At 58.8% G+C, this 11591-nt stretch overlaps 1 protein-coding gene across 1 annotated transcript; it reads right to left on the bottom strand.

The window, feature by feature from the left end:
• Positions 1 to 4537: 4537 nt before the first annotated feature.
• Positions 4538 to 10859, bottom strand: LOC119563737 (sialidase-3). Its single transcript, XM_037878323.2, has 3 exons — positions 10471 to 10859; positions 8608 to 8838; positions 4538 to 7775 (listed from the first exon to the last, which is right to left on the bottom strand). The coding sequence occupies exons 2-3, from the start codon at positions 8809 to 8811 to the stop codon at positions 6687 to 6689; spliced, it is 1293 nt and encodes a 430-aa protein (XP_037734251.1). The 5' UTR covers positions 8812 to 8838; positions 10471 to 10859; the 3' UTR covers positions 4538 to 6686.
• Positions 10860 to 11591: the final 732 nt, after the last annotated feature.

Here is an 11591-nt window from a genome sequence, read left to right as displayed (position 1 = left end):
CCTGAGCAGTTTTCCCCATGACTCGGAAGGGGGAGCATCTTATCGGCGGGTGCGACCCTGTCTGCACCCGGTGGACAGTCAGATTAGTGCGTCCAGGCTGGTTGGAAAACAGCTGTCGGTATGGATGCAGCACCCCGCTGACCTCAGCTTGCTGGGCAGGGGTTAGCCGATCCGAGAGGGGAATTGTTTCCAGGCGGGAACCAGCTCTGGTCCCAGGGAATAGATCTACTAAAGGGTCATCTCCCTGCTCCTCCCACTGTCCACACACGGCCAACACCACATTCCCCCTGGCATAATATGGCTTCATCATATTCACATGGTACACCCGGCGGTGGTGCGCCCGGTTCGACAGCTCCACCACATAGTTTACCTCATTGAGCTGCTTGACAACCTTGCAAGGGCCCTCCCAGGCAGCCTGTAGTTTGTTCTTTCTCACGGGGATGAGAACCATCACCTGATCCCCGGGGGCGTAGGCACGGGCCCGCGCCGTGCGGTCATACCAGACCTTCTGCTTCTTCTGGGCTCTGGCCAGATTCTCCCTGGCCATGCCCATGAGTTCAGCCAGTCTCTCTCGGAAGATCAGGACATACTCCACCACTGACTCTCCATAGGGAGTGGCCTTCCCCTCCCACTCGTCTCTCATCAGGTTCAGGGGGCCCCTCACCCTCCTTCCATATAACAGTTCGAAAGGTGAAAATCCAGTAGACTCCTGGGGTACCTCCCTGTACACGAACAGCAGGTGAGGTAAGTACTTGTCCCAATCCTGCGGGTGCTGGTGCATAAAGGTTTTCAGCATCATCTTTAGCGTCCCATTGAACCTCTCCACCAGCCCATTGGACTGGGGGTGATAAGCTGAGGCCCAGTTGTGCCGGACCCCACATTTCTCCCACAAGCACCGGAGCAGGGCCGACATGAAGTTGGACCCTTGGTCTGTCAAGGCTTCCTTGGGGAACCCCACTCGGCTGAAAATGGTCAGGAGCACATCTGCCATGGTGTCTGCCTCAATGGAAGCTAAGGGCACTGCCTCGGGGTAGCGGGTGGCAAAATCTACCACCACTAGAATGTATTTCTTCCCCGACCGGGTTGTCTTGCTGAGAGGCCCCACGATGTCCATGGCCACCTTCTGGAAAGGCTCCTCTATGATGGGCAAAAATCTCAAAGCCGCTTTCCCCTTGTCCCGGGCCTTCCCCACCCTCTGACAGGGGTCACAGGATCGGCAATACTGCCGGACAGTGGTAAAGACCCCGGGCCAGTAAAAGTTCTATAGCAACCTCTGCCGGGTGCGCAGGATTCCCTGGTGCCCTGCGAGGGGGATGTCATGGGCCAGGTACAGTAGCTTGCGGCGATACTTCTGGGGACCACCAGCTGCCTCCTGATCCCACAGGACTCCCCTTCCCCGGAGGGAGCCCATTCTCGGTACAGGAACCCCTTCTCCCACAGGAACCTCTCCTGGCAGCCTCTCCTCATGGTCCGTCCCACACTGAGGTCGGCCAGGTCCCTGAGCTTCCGCAAGGAGGGATCTTTCCTCAACTCGGCCTGGAACTCAGTGGCTGGGGAAGGGATGGGGACCGGTTCCCTCTCATTGGCCGGGTCTGAGGCCACAGCCTCTCTGAGCTGTGCCCCTCGGCGATCCCTCCCCACCAGGGTAGGGTCCTGAGCCTCCGGTGTGGTACCCTCCCCAAGGTCAGGGCGCAGTGCCCCTCGCCGGCTCTGGCTACGGGTAACAACCAGGGCAGTCTGGGCCTTGCTTGGCCAGTCCTCTAGGTCTCCCCCCCATCAAAACCTCAGTGGGCAAATGGTGGTGTACCCCCACATCCTGGGGGCCCTCCTTGGCCCCCCATTTCAGGTGTACCCTTGCCACAGGCACCTTAAATGGGGTCCCGCCCACCCCCGTCAGGGTCAGGTAGGTGTTGGGCACCACCCGATCTGGGGCCACCACCTCGGGCCGGGCCAGCGTCACCTCCGCCCCCGTATCCCAGTATCCATTGACCTTCCTCCCATCCACCTCCAGGGGAACAAGGCACTCTCTCCGGAGGGACAGTCCCGCACCCACCCTATAAACCGGGAACCCTGAGTCCAGAGCATCCAGCCCTCTGGCGGAGATGGCCGGGGGTACTCTTCCCTCTGGAGCAGGTGGTAAGCTGGCAGCCCCCCTTGCCTGGGCTGTCTTCCCCTTGTCCAGCTGGGTCCCTACCCAGTTAACCCTGGGTAGGTTGGATCTGCTCAGTCTGTCCCTGAGCCTGGGGCACTGTTCATACAGTTGCTACAGTACAATTAAGACAAGCAGGTCCTCTTTAGCTTGGGCCCCAGCCGTCCACTTGAGGGCATATCCCTGCATTTGGTTGACCAGTTGTAGGTAGGTGACCTCAGGCTTTTTACGCTGACTCCGGAACCTTCTCCGGTACATCTCGGGGGTCAGCCCAAACTCACGGAGCAGGGCCTGTTTGAACAGTTCATAGTCCCCTGCCTCCGCCCCATCACACGTTAGAAGGGAGCATTGCGCGACTTTAAACGAGCATGTTCCCGAATTGATCAGCAACGTAAGGTTAACCGGGACAAGATTAAGTGAGGAGTTTCTGTACTTAGTCCTTAATCATCTACTGCTGGGTTAGAGGTTGTAAGTTTCAGCCCTTAAATACATACCTGCTAAGGCCCCATTTCTGGTAGGGGACATCTGATTTCATCCCCCGGGTGGTCTGACTGAGTCTCCCCGTCCCTCTGCTCTGCCATGTTGGGAACAGGAGACAAGCAGAAGGACTGAGAAACCAGCACAGTTGGCTCACCCAACCGGCAGATCCAGCTCGAGACGCCTTGCTCCAGGTGCAATCATCACAGCCCGTTCTCAGTTCCACGCAGCCCAACTTCCGCAGCAAATCAGCTGAAGAGCCAGAATTAGAGCCCAGGCCTCCTGCCTTCCCATCCCACGCTCTGACCCCAGGACAACTCAGCCTCCGAACTGAACGTAGCCACTGCCACTCTGCAGCAGTTAAACAAACAGGACCACCCCATGAGGGATACAGGCAACAGCGGACAGCTTTATTAATACCCACTCTTCCGGAGATCAGTGGTGTAACTGTATCGTATGTAAGGCCTTTTGTTTTAGACAGTTACAGGCTCAAGCAATATCTTTGCATGACGCAGAAAAGCATTCAGACAGACCCCGAGCCCTCATTTGAGAGAGAGGCCAGTTTTTGGCACAAATCAAGGGCGTGCTTTAATAGAAGAACATCTGTTAATAGTGCTGTGCAGCCCCAGCCTGCAGCCACTGTGTTCAGTGGGGTTGGGAATCATGTGTTGCTTTCATCTGCTAACATCCAGCTCAGATTACACCATCCCCCCTCCTCCTCTTTTGCAAGGGAGCGCTTGATCCCGCATTCGCTTGAGCAGGCATTCAAAGCACCAGGGGCCTGACGCCAACGGCCCTCGTTGTGGAGACGAATATAAAATATGGGCCGTGTTCTCACTTTAGGTGCAAAGAGCCTGCACATTTCGTTTGTTAAAGGAGACGAGGAATAAATAAAACAAGCACAGCCGACACAGACCCATGCAGAGAAAGATCCTTACTAATGAACCATGGCCACGTACAGACAGAGGTGCCAGGGGCTACCATTGTGCATCAGATCTGGATGCATCAGCACCAACCACGCACCCTGGCCTCATCAGCAGAGAGGATTTAACGCCTTGTGACTCTAGGTGAAGAGCTGTGATAGTTGCTGGGACCAACCACTGGAGGGAGACATGGTTACATCCTCTCAGCCAGTGAATGGACAGTCAGCAGTTCGAGTTTCTAAAATTAAAGCACCGTTCAATGTATACAAATAGGTTTTGCGTGCTACTACCCAGCACAGGAACAGCTGAGGCTGGGAGCAGGACCATGGCTCTGGGAGGGGGGACATGGATGGGGTAAGGGGGCTGAACCTGGGGCCACAGCTGGGGGTGAAGCCCCAGGCTCCGGGCCAGGAGAGGACCCCGAATGTGTGGCTGGAAGCAGAGCCCCGAGGCACGGGGCTGGCAGCCAGGACCCCGGGTGCAGGGCCAGAAGTGGAGCTCCATGTAAAACTTGAGAGTGCTCCAGCACCCCCTAGTTCCTGCGCCAATGAATTGATGTGATTCTAACCAGCTGGGGGCAGTGGTGGACATTAAGCATTTCCATTGGAAGGGCATAAGAATTTTAGCACAGGGCCATGGCGCACCCACCCTGACAAAACAGTTGTCACGACTCCACGGAAATTATTACACTCGGTCGTTGAGCCAGCATCTGCTCATTACTGACTTAACCAGACATCACTGGGTCAAGCAGACTCGGGGGCCAGAGTCACCGACACTCTCCAGCAGTCCTGGGCTGCCGGAGACATGCAAATTGGCCAGTGGGGAATGAGTGAATCTAGCCCTTTACATTCCGTAGTCACTCTCTTGCTGAAGGTGTTTCATGGCAAGGGACCCAGACGATGCAGCGAGCGATCGGTGCCATTACAGAACTGGTGGCAGTTGCTACAAACAGAGAACCGATAAAAAAAAAGAAAGAAACAAACGCCAATTCATCATCAGGTGATTAAAGGGATTTTCACAGGGCAGCAAAGATCCTGCAGGGACGGATTTCAAAATAATTGGCCTGATTTTCATCTCGCTTACGCCTGGGATTTCCATCAGCTTCTATGAAACTGTGTCATTTACACCAGAGCAAGTGAGATCAGAATCAGGCCTGCTAGCTCACCAAGAAAGATTTGGGGCTAGATCCTAGAAATACAGGTAGCTTTACTTGTGTGAGGAGTCCCATTGAAGTCAATGACACTTACTCATGGGAGTAGAGTTAAGCAGGTGGATGAGTGTTTGCAGATTCTGCCTCTGTAAGGGCTAGATATGTACTGCTTGGCTAAGTGCCGACTAAGGGTGCCGGGGGAGAGGAGAAATGAGGTAGCTGCTTATAAATATGTAATACTATTACTTACTGATTTTCCAGTAGCATCAAGAGGCCCTAACTGAGATCAGGGCCCCATTTGTTATACAGACACATGGTAAGAGACATGCTGTGCTCCAAAGAGCTGACAGTTTAAACAGACATGACAAAGGGTGGGAGGGAAACTGAGTCACAGAGAAGCAAAGTGACTTGACCAAGGTCACCCAGGAGTTCAGCAGCAGAGCCAGGAACAGACTTCAGGTCCCCCAAGTCTCAGTCCAGCACCATAGATGCTACACCACAGGGCTTTCTATAACTATTTTCAGGAGGGAGAGCCACAGGTTAACCTGGGGTCTCTGGCACACCAGCAACACAGCAGAGATGCTGCACGGCTTGGGGCTGACGTGCACAGACATGATGGGGAGTAGCGTTGGCGTCTGCCTCCAAGCTGGTGCCTGACCTTGCTCCCCAGGGCAGAAGCGACGCTGTGGTGTTGATTTATGAAGGGAAGGATGGGTATGCTCCTGGAGCAGTTTACAGAGCAAATGAACAAACAGCTCACTCGCCCACACACCAGGTACATCGGGACTTGCCCAAGGAGAGGAAATATTTGAACAACTTCTCCAGCTGACACTGCAAAACATGCTTTAAGGAAGCTGCTTGGAGTGTTCTCTGAAGTGAGAAATGGCCAAGATGCTAAACTACTACTCCTGCAAACATGGGATCTTCAGTGACCACGTGTTGTCACGTTCTTAGGATCACCTTTAATAAGACAGCACCGGTGTTCTCTCTAACTTTTCCCACCCATGTGCGGAATGAATTTTGTCATGTGTCACACATCACCTCCATATTGGTGCACATAACAAAATTCATGTGGTGGGGGTGGGCCGAGGGGTTCAGAGTGTAGAAGGGGGCTCAGGGCTGGGGCAGAGGGTCGGGGTGCGGGGACGCTAGATGGGGGTGCGGCTTCTGGGATGGGGCCAGGGGTGAGAGGTTTGGGGTACAGGCTGCCCCGGGGCTACAGTGGGGAGAGAGGACTCCCCCTAGCTCTCTCTCCTCACAGCAGCACATGGGCTGGGGAGAGAGGTGCCTCTCCCTGCCGCAGCAGGTCTGGGGCTGGGTTGGGTCTGGGAGAAGGGCATCCCTCCCACCAGCCACGGCAAGTCTGGGCTGAGTTGGGGCAAGGGGAGGGGTGGCCCGGCCACGGCAGGTCCCAGCTGGGCGAGATCCACGAGTGCCTGTGGGACACTCAACAGGCTGCTGCACGGCCGCGCAGTTTACGGGGAACTTAGGACAGCACCCCCAGCAGCAAAGCACATTTCCCCCTCCCCTTCCCTGCACCCAGAGTGAGTTCTCTTTTGTTGTAGTGCAATTCTTAATGGACAGGCAGTCTCAGCAGAGGGACCAAGGATCGACAGGTCTGTGGAGTACGGACTGAGCAGTCCTCTCTCTGGGCCAGATCCTCAGTTGGTGTAACCTGTGGAGCTGATTTACACCAGCAGGCGTTCTGGCCCCCGGCAGTGGTGCATCTGGCTCAGGGTGCTGGTACATCAGTAGGACGGCACCGGAGAGGCTGGCATGGCTGCCCGGGCTGTGGCCAAGTTCTCAATCTCAGATGGAGCGATGGATGCTTTACTCCTCTACAGACCAGGCCCCAGGAAGTCCCGGACCCTGAACCAGAGACACCAGAAAGAAGAGGCTGCTTTCGGAAGCCCACGCCTCATGGGGTGGGGATCTTCCGGGGGGAGTGAGCGTGTGTCTCTCTCGCTTACTCCCCCGGAGGACACCGCTAGTTGGATTTTTGCTTTGTGTTGGGCTGCTGCTCCAAGGAGGGGCAGGAGCCTCTGCTCTTCTGGAGATCCTCAAAGCAGAAGAGCTGGAAGGCGATCTCCTCACACGCGTAATTCACCCCGCACTCAAACAAGCAGCCAAACAAGAGCGCCGCTGGCGCCTCCTGGCACACAGCCAGGTCCGAGTAACCAGACGGCCCTTGGTACAGGAGCCAGGGGTGTTCCCAGGTGGCCTCCGTCAATGGGGAGCGGTTGAGGTAGATGCCCAGGTCAACCCGCTTGCGTTTACTGGTCGGGTGGGAGTAAAGCAGCCATGACACGGTGCTTCTGTGGAGGGCGGAGGCGGCATTCCCACTGTTCAACGGGCAGGTCACCTTGTGGGCTGGGGTGTCTGGCCCCTCTGCGCCATCCGCCTCCAGAAGCCCCGGTGTCGGCGGGAAGCTCACTACGCTGCCCTGGCAGCCGTGAGGCGGCTCGCACAGCTTCTTGCATGAGGAGGGGCTCTCGAATGTCAGCCCCTGGTCTGTGCTGAGCGCAGCCGCCCGGCATCGGCACGGGGTGCGGGCGTTGCAGTACAGCACGGGGTCACAGGCCTGGCCTGCTACCTCGGCCACCTGGCACTCCACCGTCTTCATGCCCTTAATGAGCTCGCCCTTGTGCCAGCACTGCCCACCGTCATCACTATAAAAGACCAAGGACTGGGGCTGGGTCCAGCAGGGCAGCGGCAGGCAGCAGCAGCGAGCGGTAATGTGGTAGACGTAAGCCGGGATCACCAGCCGCCCGGAGCGGAGCTGCACCCCGTGCCCCGGCCCCACCGCAAACGTGGCCCAGTCCTTCAAGTCTTCCCCAATCACCTGCTCCGTCAAGTCCGTTAATGAGCTCCAGGTCTGGCCGGCGTCTCCGCTGCAGACGTAGCACAGCCGGGCGGCGTTCCGCCCAGTGAGGATCTGCCGTTTCTCTGTGGTGCGTTGCCTCACGCAGATGAAAAACAGGAAGACAGTCTGACTCTTCTGCTCGTACACCGGGCAGGGGTTCATGGTGCGGTGAGCCGGTAACACTGCGCTCGTCAAGGGCTCCCTGGGCCCCCACTGCAGCGGGAGAGAGGGGGCAAGAACAGGTAGGTCAGAGGGGTAAGCGAGCGGGGCCCACTCCTCAGTACATCAGGATGACCATTCTGTACTGCCGCCTCAGGACTGGATGGGCCATGGAGCTCACACTTCGCCCCACTGCCAGGGGGAGCTGATGAGTCCTCAGCACTTCTGAAAACCAAGCAGGTGCCAAAACGGGGCTCTCAGAGCCTCATTTTAGGCTGTTGGTTCTGCCTTCCCCTAAGGGAGCAGGGGCTGGGCTGCAGCAGCTCCCCTGAGGGCTGCACTGGCTTCTACTTTAGTGGCTTGGCTCTGCTTTTTCTCCCTACGTGGATCCAGCCAGACACAAGCTGGCTGCAATTAGAGACAAGACACATGCCAAACACACAGTTGCTAGCTCCGTGGGACAGGGACTGTCACAATCCCAGCCAGTTCCCCGGCCCAGCCCGGCCCGCCCTCCCTCTCCTGAGCTGCTCTCTTGGACGTTTACACTCCATTTGGAGCGAGCCTCCCAGCCCAGGTCAGCAGTAGGGTTGCAAGGCATCTTCCCCAATCATATTCCTTAGGGGTGCGATCCTGCAAGGTGGTGAGCAGCCTCAACTCCCTCCTCACTTCAAAAGGCAGGTAAAGGCCCCAGCACCTCACTGGAGCGCTCTGCCCCTAACAGGACCTAGCCCTGCCCAGTATCATTAGATACTGGGGGGTGAATAGCCTGGAGTGCAGATATCCAGGGAGAGGCAGCACCCCGGGAAGCGCTAATGCTGAGACACCTTGGGCTAAGAGCGGCAGCAAGCAAGGGGGGTCTGCAGGGAAACAACGCACAAGGAATTACCTCGACCGAAGTCCCTGTCTTCCGACCTCGTCTCAGCACCAGGTACTCAGCGTCCTCATCCTTGGGACAGGAGCGCTTCTCTGCGAACGCCAGGAGCGTGTCTGTGGGGATATACAGCAGTGCGGGGACCCGATAGGTGACCCCAGTCTGCGGATCCTGGTGGAAGAGAGTCACCTTCCCAGAGCTCATCGAAGCCTTGATCATGATGTCTCGACGTACCAGACACCTTAGCTGGGAGAGAAAAGGCATCAAGGGGGTTAAACCAAAACTAGCTCCGGAGCGTCTCTCAGCCGCAGAGTGGCACCCACCTGCTCAGATAGGAAACATTACTGGGCTCCTTCTTTCCCCATCCCTGCCATAGACTCACTGCATCAGGCAACCAGCTCAGGGATCAATGCTGCAAGGGGCTCAGTGCAGACTTAGCTCCTACTGATTTCAATGAGAGCCCTACTGAGCCAAGCTCAGCCCAGCCCACCCCACACCTGCAGACACTGCTTGGCCCAGGATTACTGCTAAAGAGATGTGCCACAGTGCCCCACCCCCAAAAAGGCCTCCACACCGCCTCCAGTCATGGAGAGTCCCCCCAACAGACCTGCCCCCCCGCCAGTCCCCATTGCGCCGAGTCCCCCCCCGGCCCCATCAGACCTGCCCCCCGACTCCTCCATTGCGCCGAGTCCCCCCCCGCCCCATCAGACCTGCCCCCCGACTCCTCCATTGCGCTGAGTCCCCCCCCGCCCCATCAGACCTGCCCCCCGACTCCTCCATTGCGCTGAGTCCGCCCCTGCCCCCATCAGACCTGCCCCCCGACTCCTCCATTGCGCCGAGTCCCCCCCCGCCCCACCAGACCTGCCCCCCCACTCCTCCATTGCACTGAGTACCCCCCCTGCCCCATCAGACCTGCCCCCCGACTCCTCCATAGCGCCGAGTCCCCCCCCGCCCCATCAGACCTGCCCTCCGACTCCTCCATTGCGCCGAGTCCCCCCCCGCCCCATCACACCTGCCCCCCGACTCCTCCATTGGGCCGAGTCCCCCCCCGCCCCATCACACCTACCCCCCGACTCCTCCATTGTGCCGAGTCCCCCCCCGCCCCCATAAGACCTGACCCCCGACTCCTCCATTGCGCCGCGTCCCCCCCGCCCCATCACACCTGCCCCCCGACTCCTCCATTGCGCCGCGTCCCCCCCGCCCCATCAGACCTGCCCCCCGACTCCTCCATTGCCCCGAGTCCCCCCCGCCCCATCAGACCTGCCCCCCGATTCCTCCATTGCGCCGAGTCCCCCCCTGCCCCCATCAGACCTGCCCCCCGACTCCTCCATTGCGCCGAGTCCCCCCCGCCCCATCAGACCTGCCCCCCGACTCCTCCATTGCCCCGCGTCCCCCTTGCCCCATCAGACCTGCCCCCCCACTCCTCCATTGCGCCGCGTCCCCCCCGCCCCATCAGCCCTGCTCCCCCACTCCTCCATTGCGCCGCGTCCCCTCCGCCCCCATCAGACCTGCCCCCCCACTCCTCCATTGCGCCGCGTCCCCTCCGCCCCCATCAGACCTGCCCCCCCACTCCTCCATTGCGCCGCGTCCCCTCCGCCCCCATCAGACCTGCCCCCCGACTCCTCCATTGCGCCGAGTCCCCCCCCCGCCCCATCGGACCTGCCCCCCCCCCACTCCTCCATTGCGCCGAGTCCCCCCAGCCCCATCGGACCTGCCCCCCGACTCCTCCATTGCGCCGAGTCCCCCCGCCCCCATCAGACCTGCCCCCCCCGACTCCTCCATTGCGCCGAGCCCCCCCCCCCATCAGACCTGCCCCCCGACTCCTCCATTGCGCCGAGTCCCCCCCCGCCCCATCAGACCTGCCCCGCCGCCCCTCACCGCAGACTAGGCTCCGCGGGGCTCGGGCACCGCAGGGCGCGGGGAGCAGCAGGGCTCGGTCCCTGCCTGTCCCCGGCTCCCTCCGGCTCCCTCCTCCCGCCGCCGTGTGCCGCTGAATCGCTTCCCTCCGCACCGGAGGTAAATCCTAAGGTGCTCTCGCTAACTGCCCAGATCCTGGCTGGTGTAAAGCTCCGGGAACCCCGCGGTCCCAGGGTGACCAGATAGAATAGCCAGAGCTTCGCGACCCAGCTGAGTAGCGGGGAACCGCAGAGCAGCACACAGCAGGAGTTTGCCTGGGATTGGTGAGTATCCCAGTGTGTGTTTGCTGCCAGGGCAGTGTGAAAGCTGAGCGAGTGCCTGATTGGCTGGTAGCCTGCAGGGGGTGGGCATTGGGGCTGTCTGTTTGTTTGTTTCAGGGAAGCCTGGCTGTTTTAAAATAGCCAGAGCTTGGGGAACCAGCTGAGCAGGGGGGAACAGGAGAGAAGCACACAGCAGGAGTTTGCCTGGAGTGAGCCCAGTGAGGCTTACATCTTGCCAACTTCTCTGAGGAAGGTCATAGTAGGAAGGTGATATGGGGGGGGGGGTTCAGCTGTTGTGACCTGCACTGGATGTGCAATGTCTGCCTTTCTTCCACAGGACAGAAGCGACTTTGTCTGTACAAAGTGCAAGCTGGTCTCCATATTGGAAGAGAAGATTGAAGGTCTGGAGCAACAGATAACGACCCTGCGTCGCATACGAGAATCTGAGGATTTTCTGGACAAAAGTCAGGATATGCTTCTACGGGCACAAAGCTCTAAAGATTTAGAGCAGGTTGCACAGCGGAGCCAAGAGGCCAGTGAAGAAGCTTGGCAACCTGTGACCTCCAGAAGAAGAAGGGGGAACGTCCGGGTTCCAGCAACGCGGACACAAGTAACTAACCGCTTTCATGTTTTCTCCACAGGTACCATTGCGGAGAGTGGACCAGATGATATGTCTGGGGGGAGAAAGCAGAAGGAGACTCTGATGGTTGGAAGGCATGAGATGCACTGTCCTGAGGTTGGGGGTTCCACAACCACCACTCCCAAGACAAGGAGGCGGGTGGTGGTGGTCGGGGACTCTCTCCTCCGGGGGACTGAGTCATC

Source organism: Chelonia mydas, chromosome 1, assembly GCF_015237465.2.
Source record: "Chelonia mydas isolate rCheMyd1 chromosome 1, rCheMyd1.pri.v2, whole genome shotgun sequence".
NCBI lineage: Eukaryota > Metazoa > Chordata > Testudines > Cheloniidae > Chelonia > Chelonia mydas.
This window is presented reverse-complemented; position numbering and strand designations above follow the sequence as displayed.

Excerpts from the sequence above, each read along its gene's own strand:
- LOC119563737 (XM_037878323.2), bottom strand. The coding sequence starts at position 8,811 with ATGATCAAGGCTTCGATGAGCTCTGGGAAGGTGACTCTCTTCCACCAG. Across the intron at positions 7,776-8,607 it reads AGACAGGGACTTCGGTCGAG|TGGGGGCCCAGGGAGCCCTT; the intron begins GTAATTCCTTGT and ends CTCCCGCTGCAG.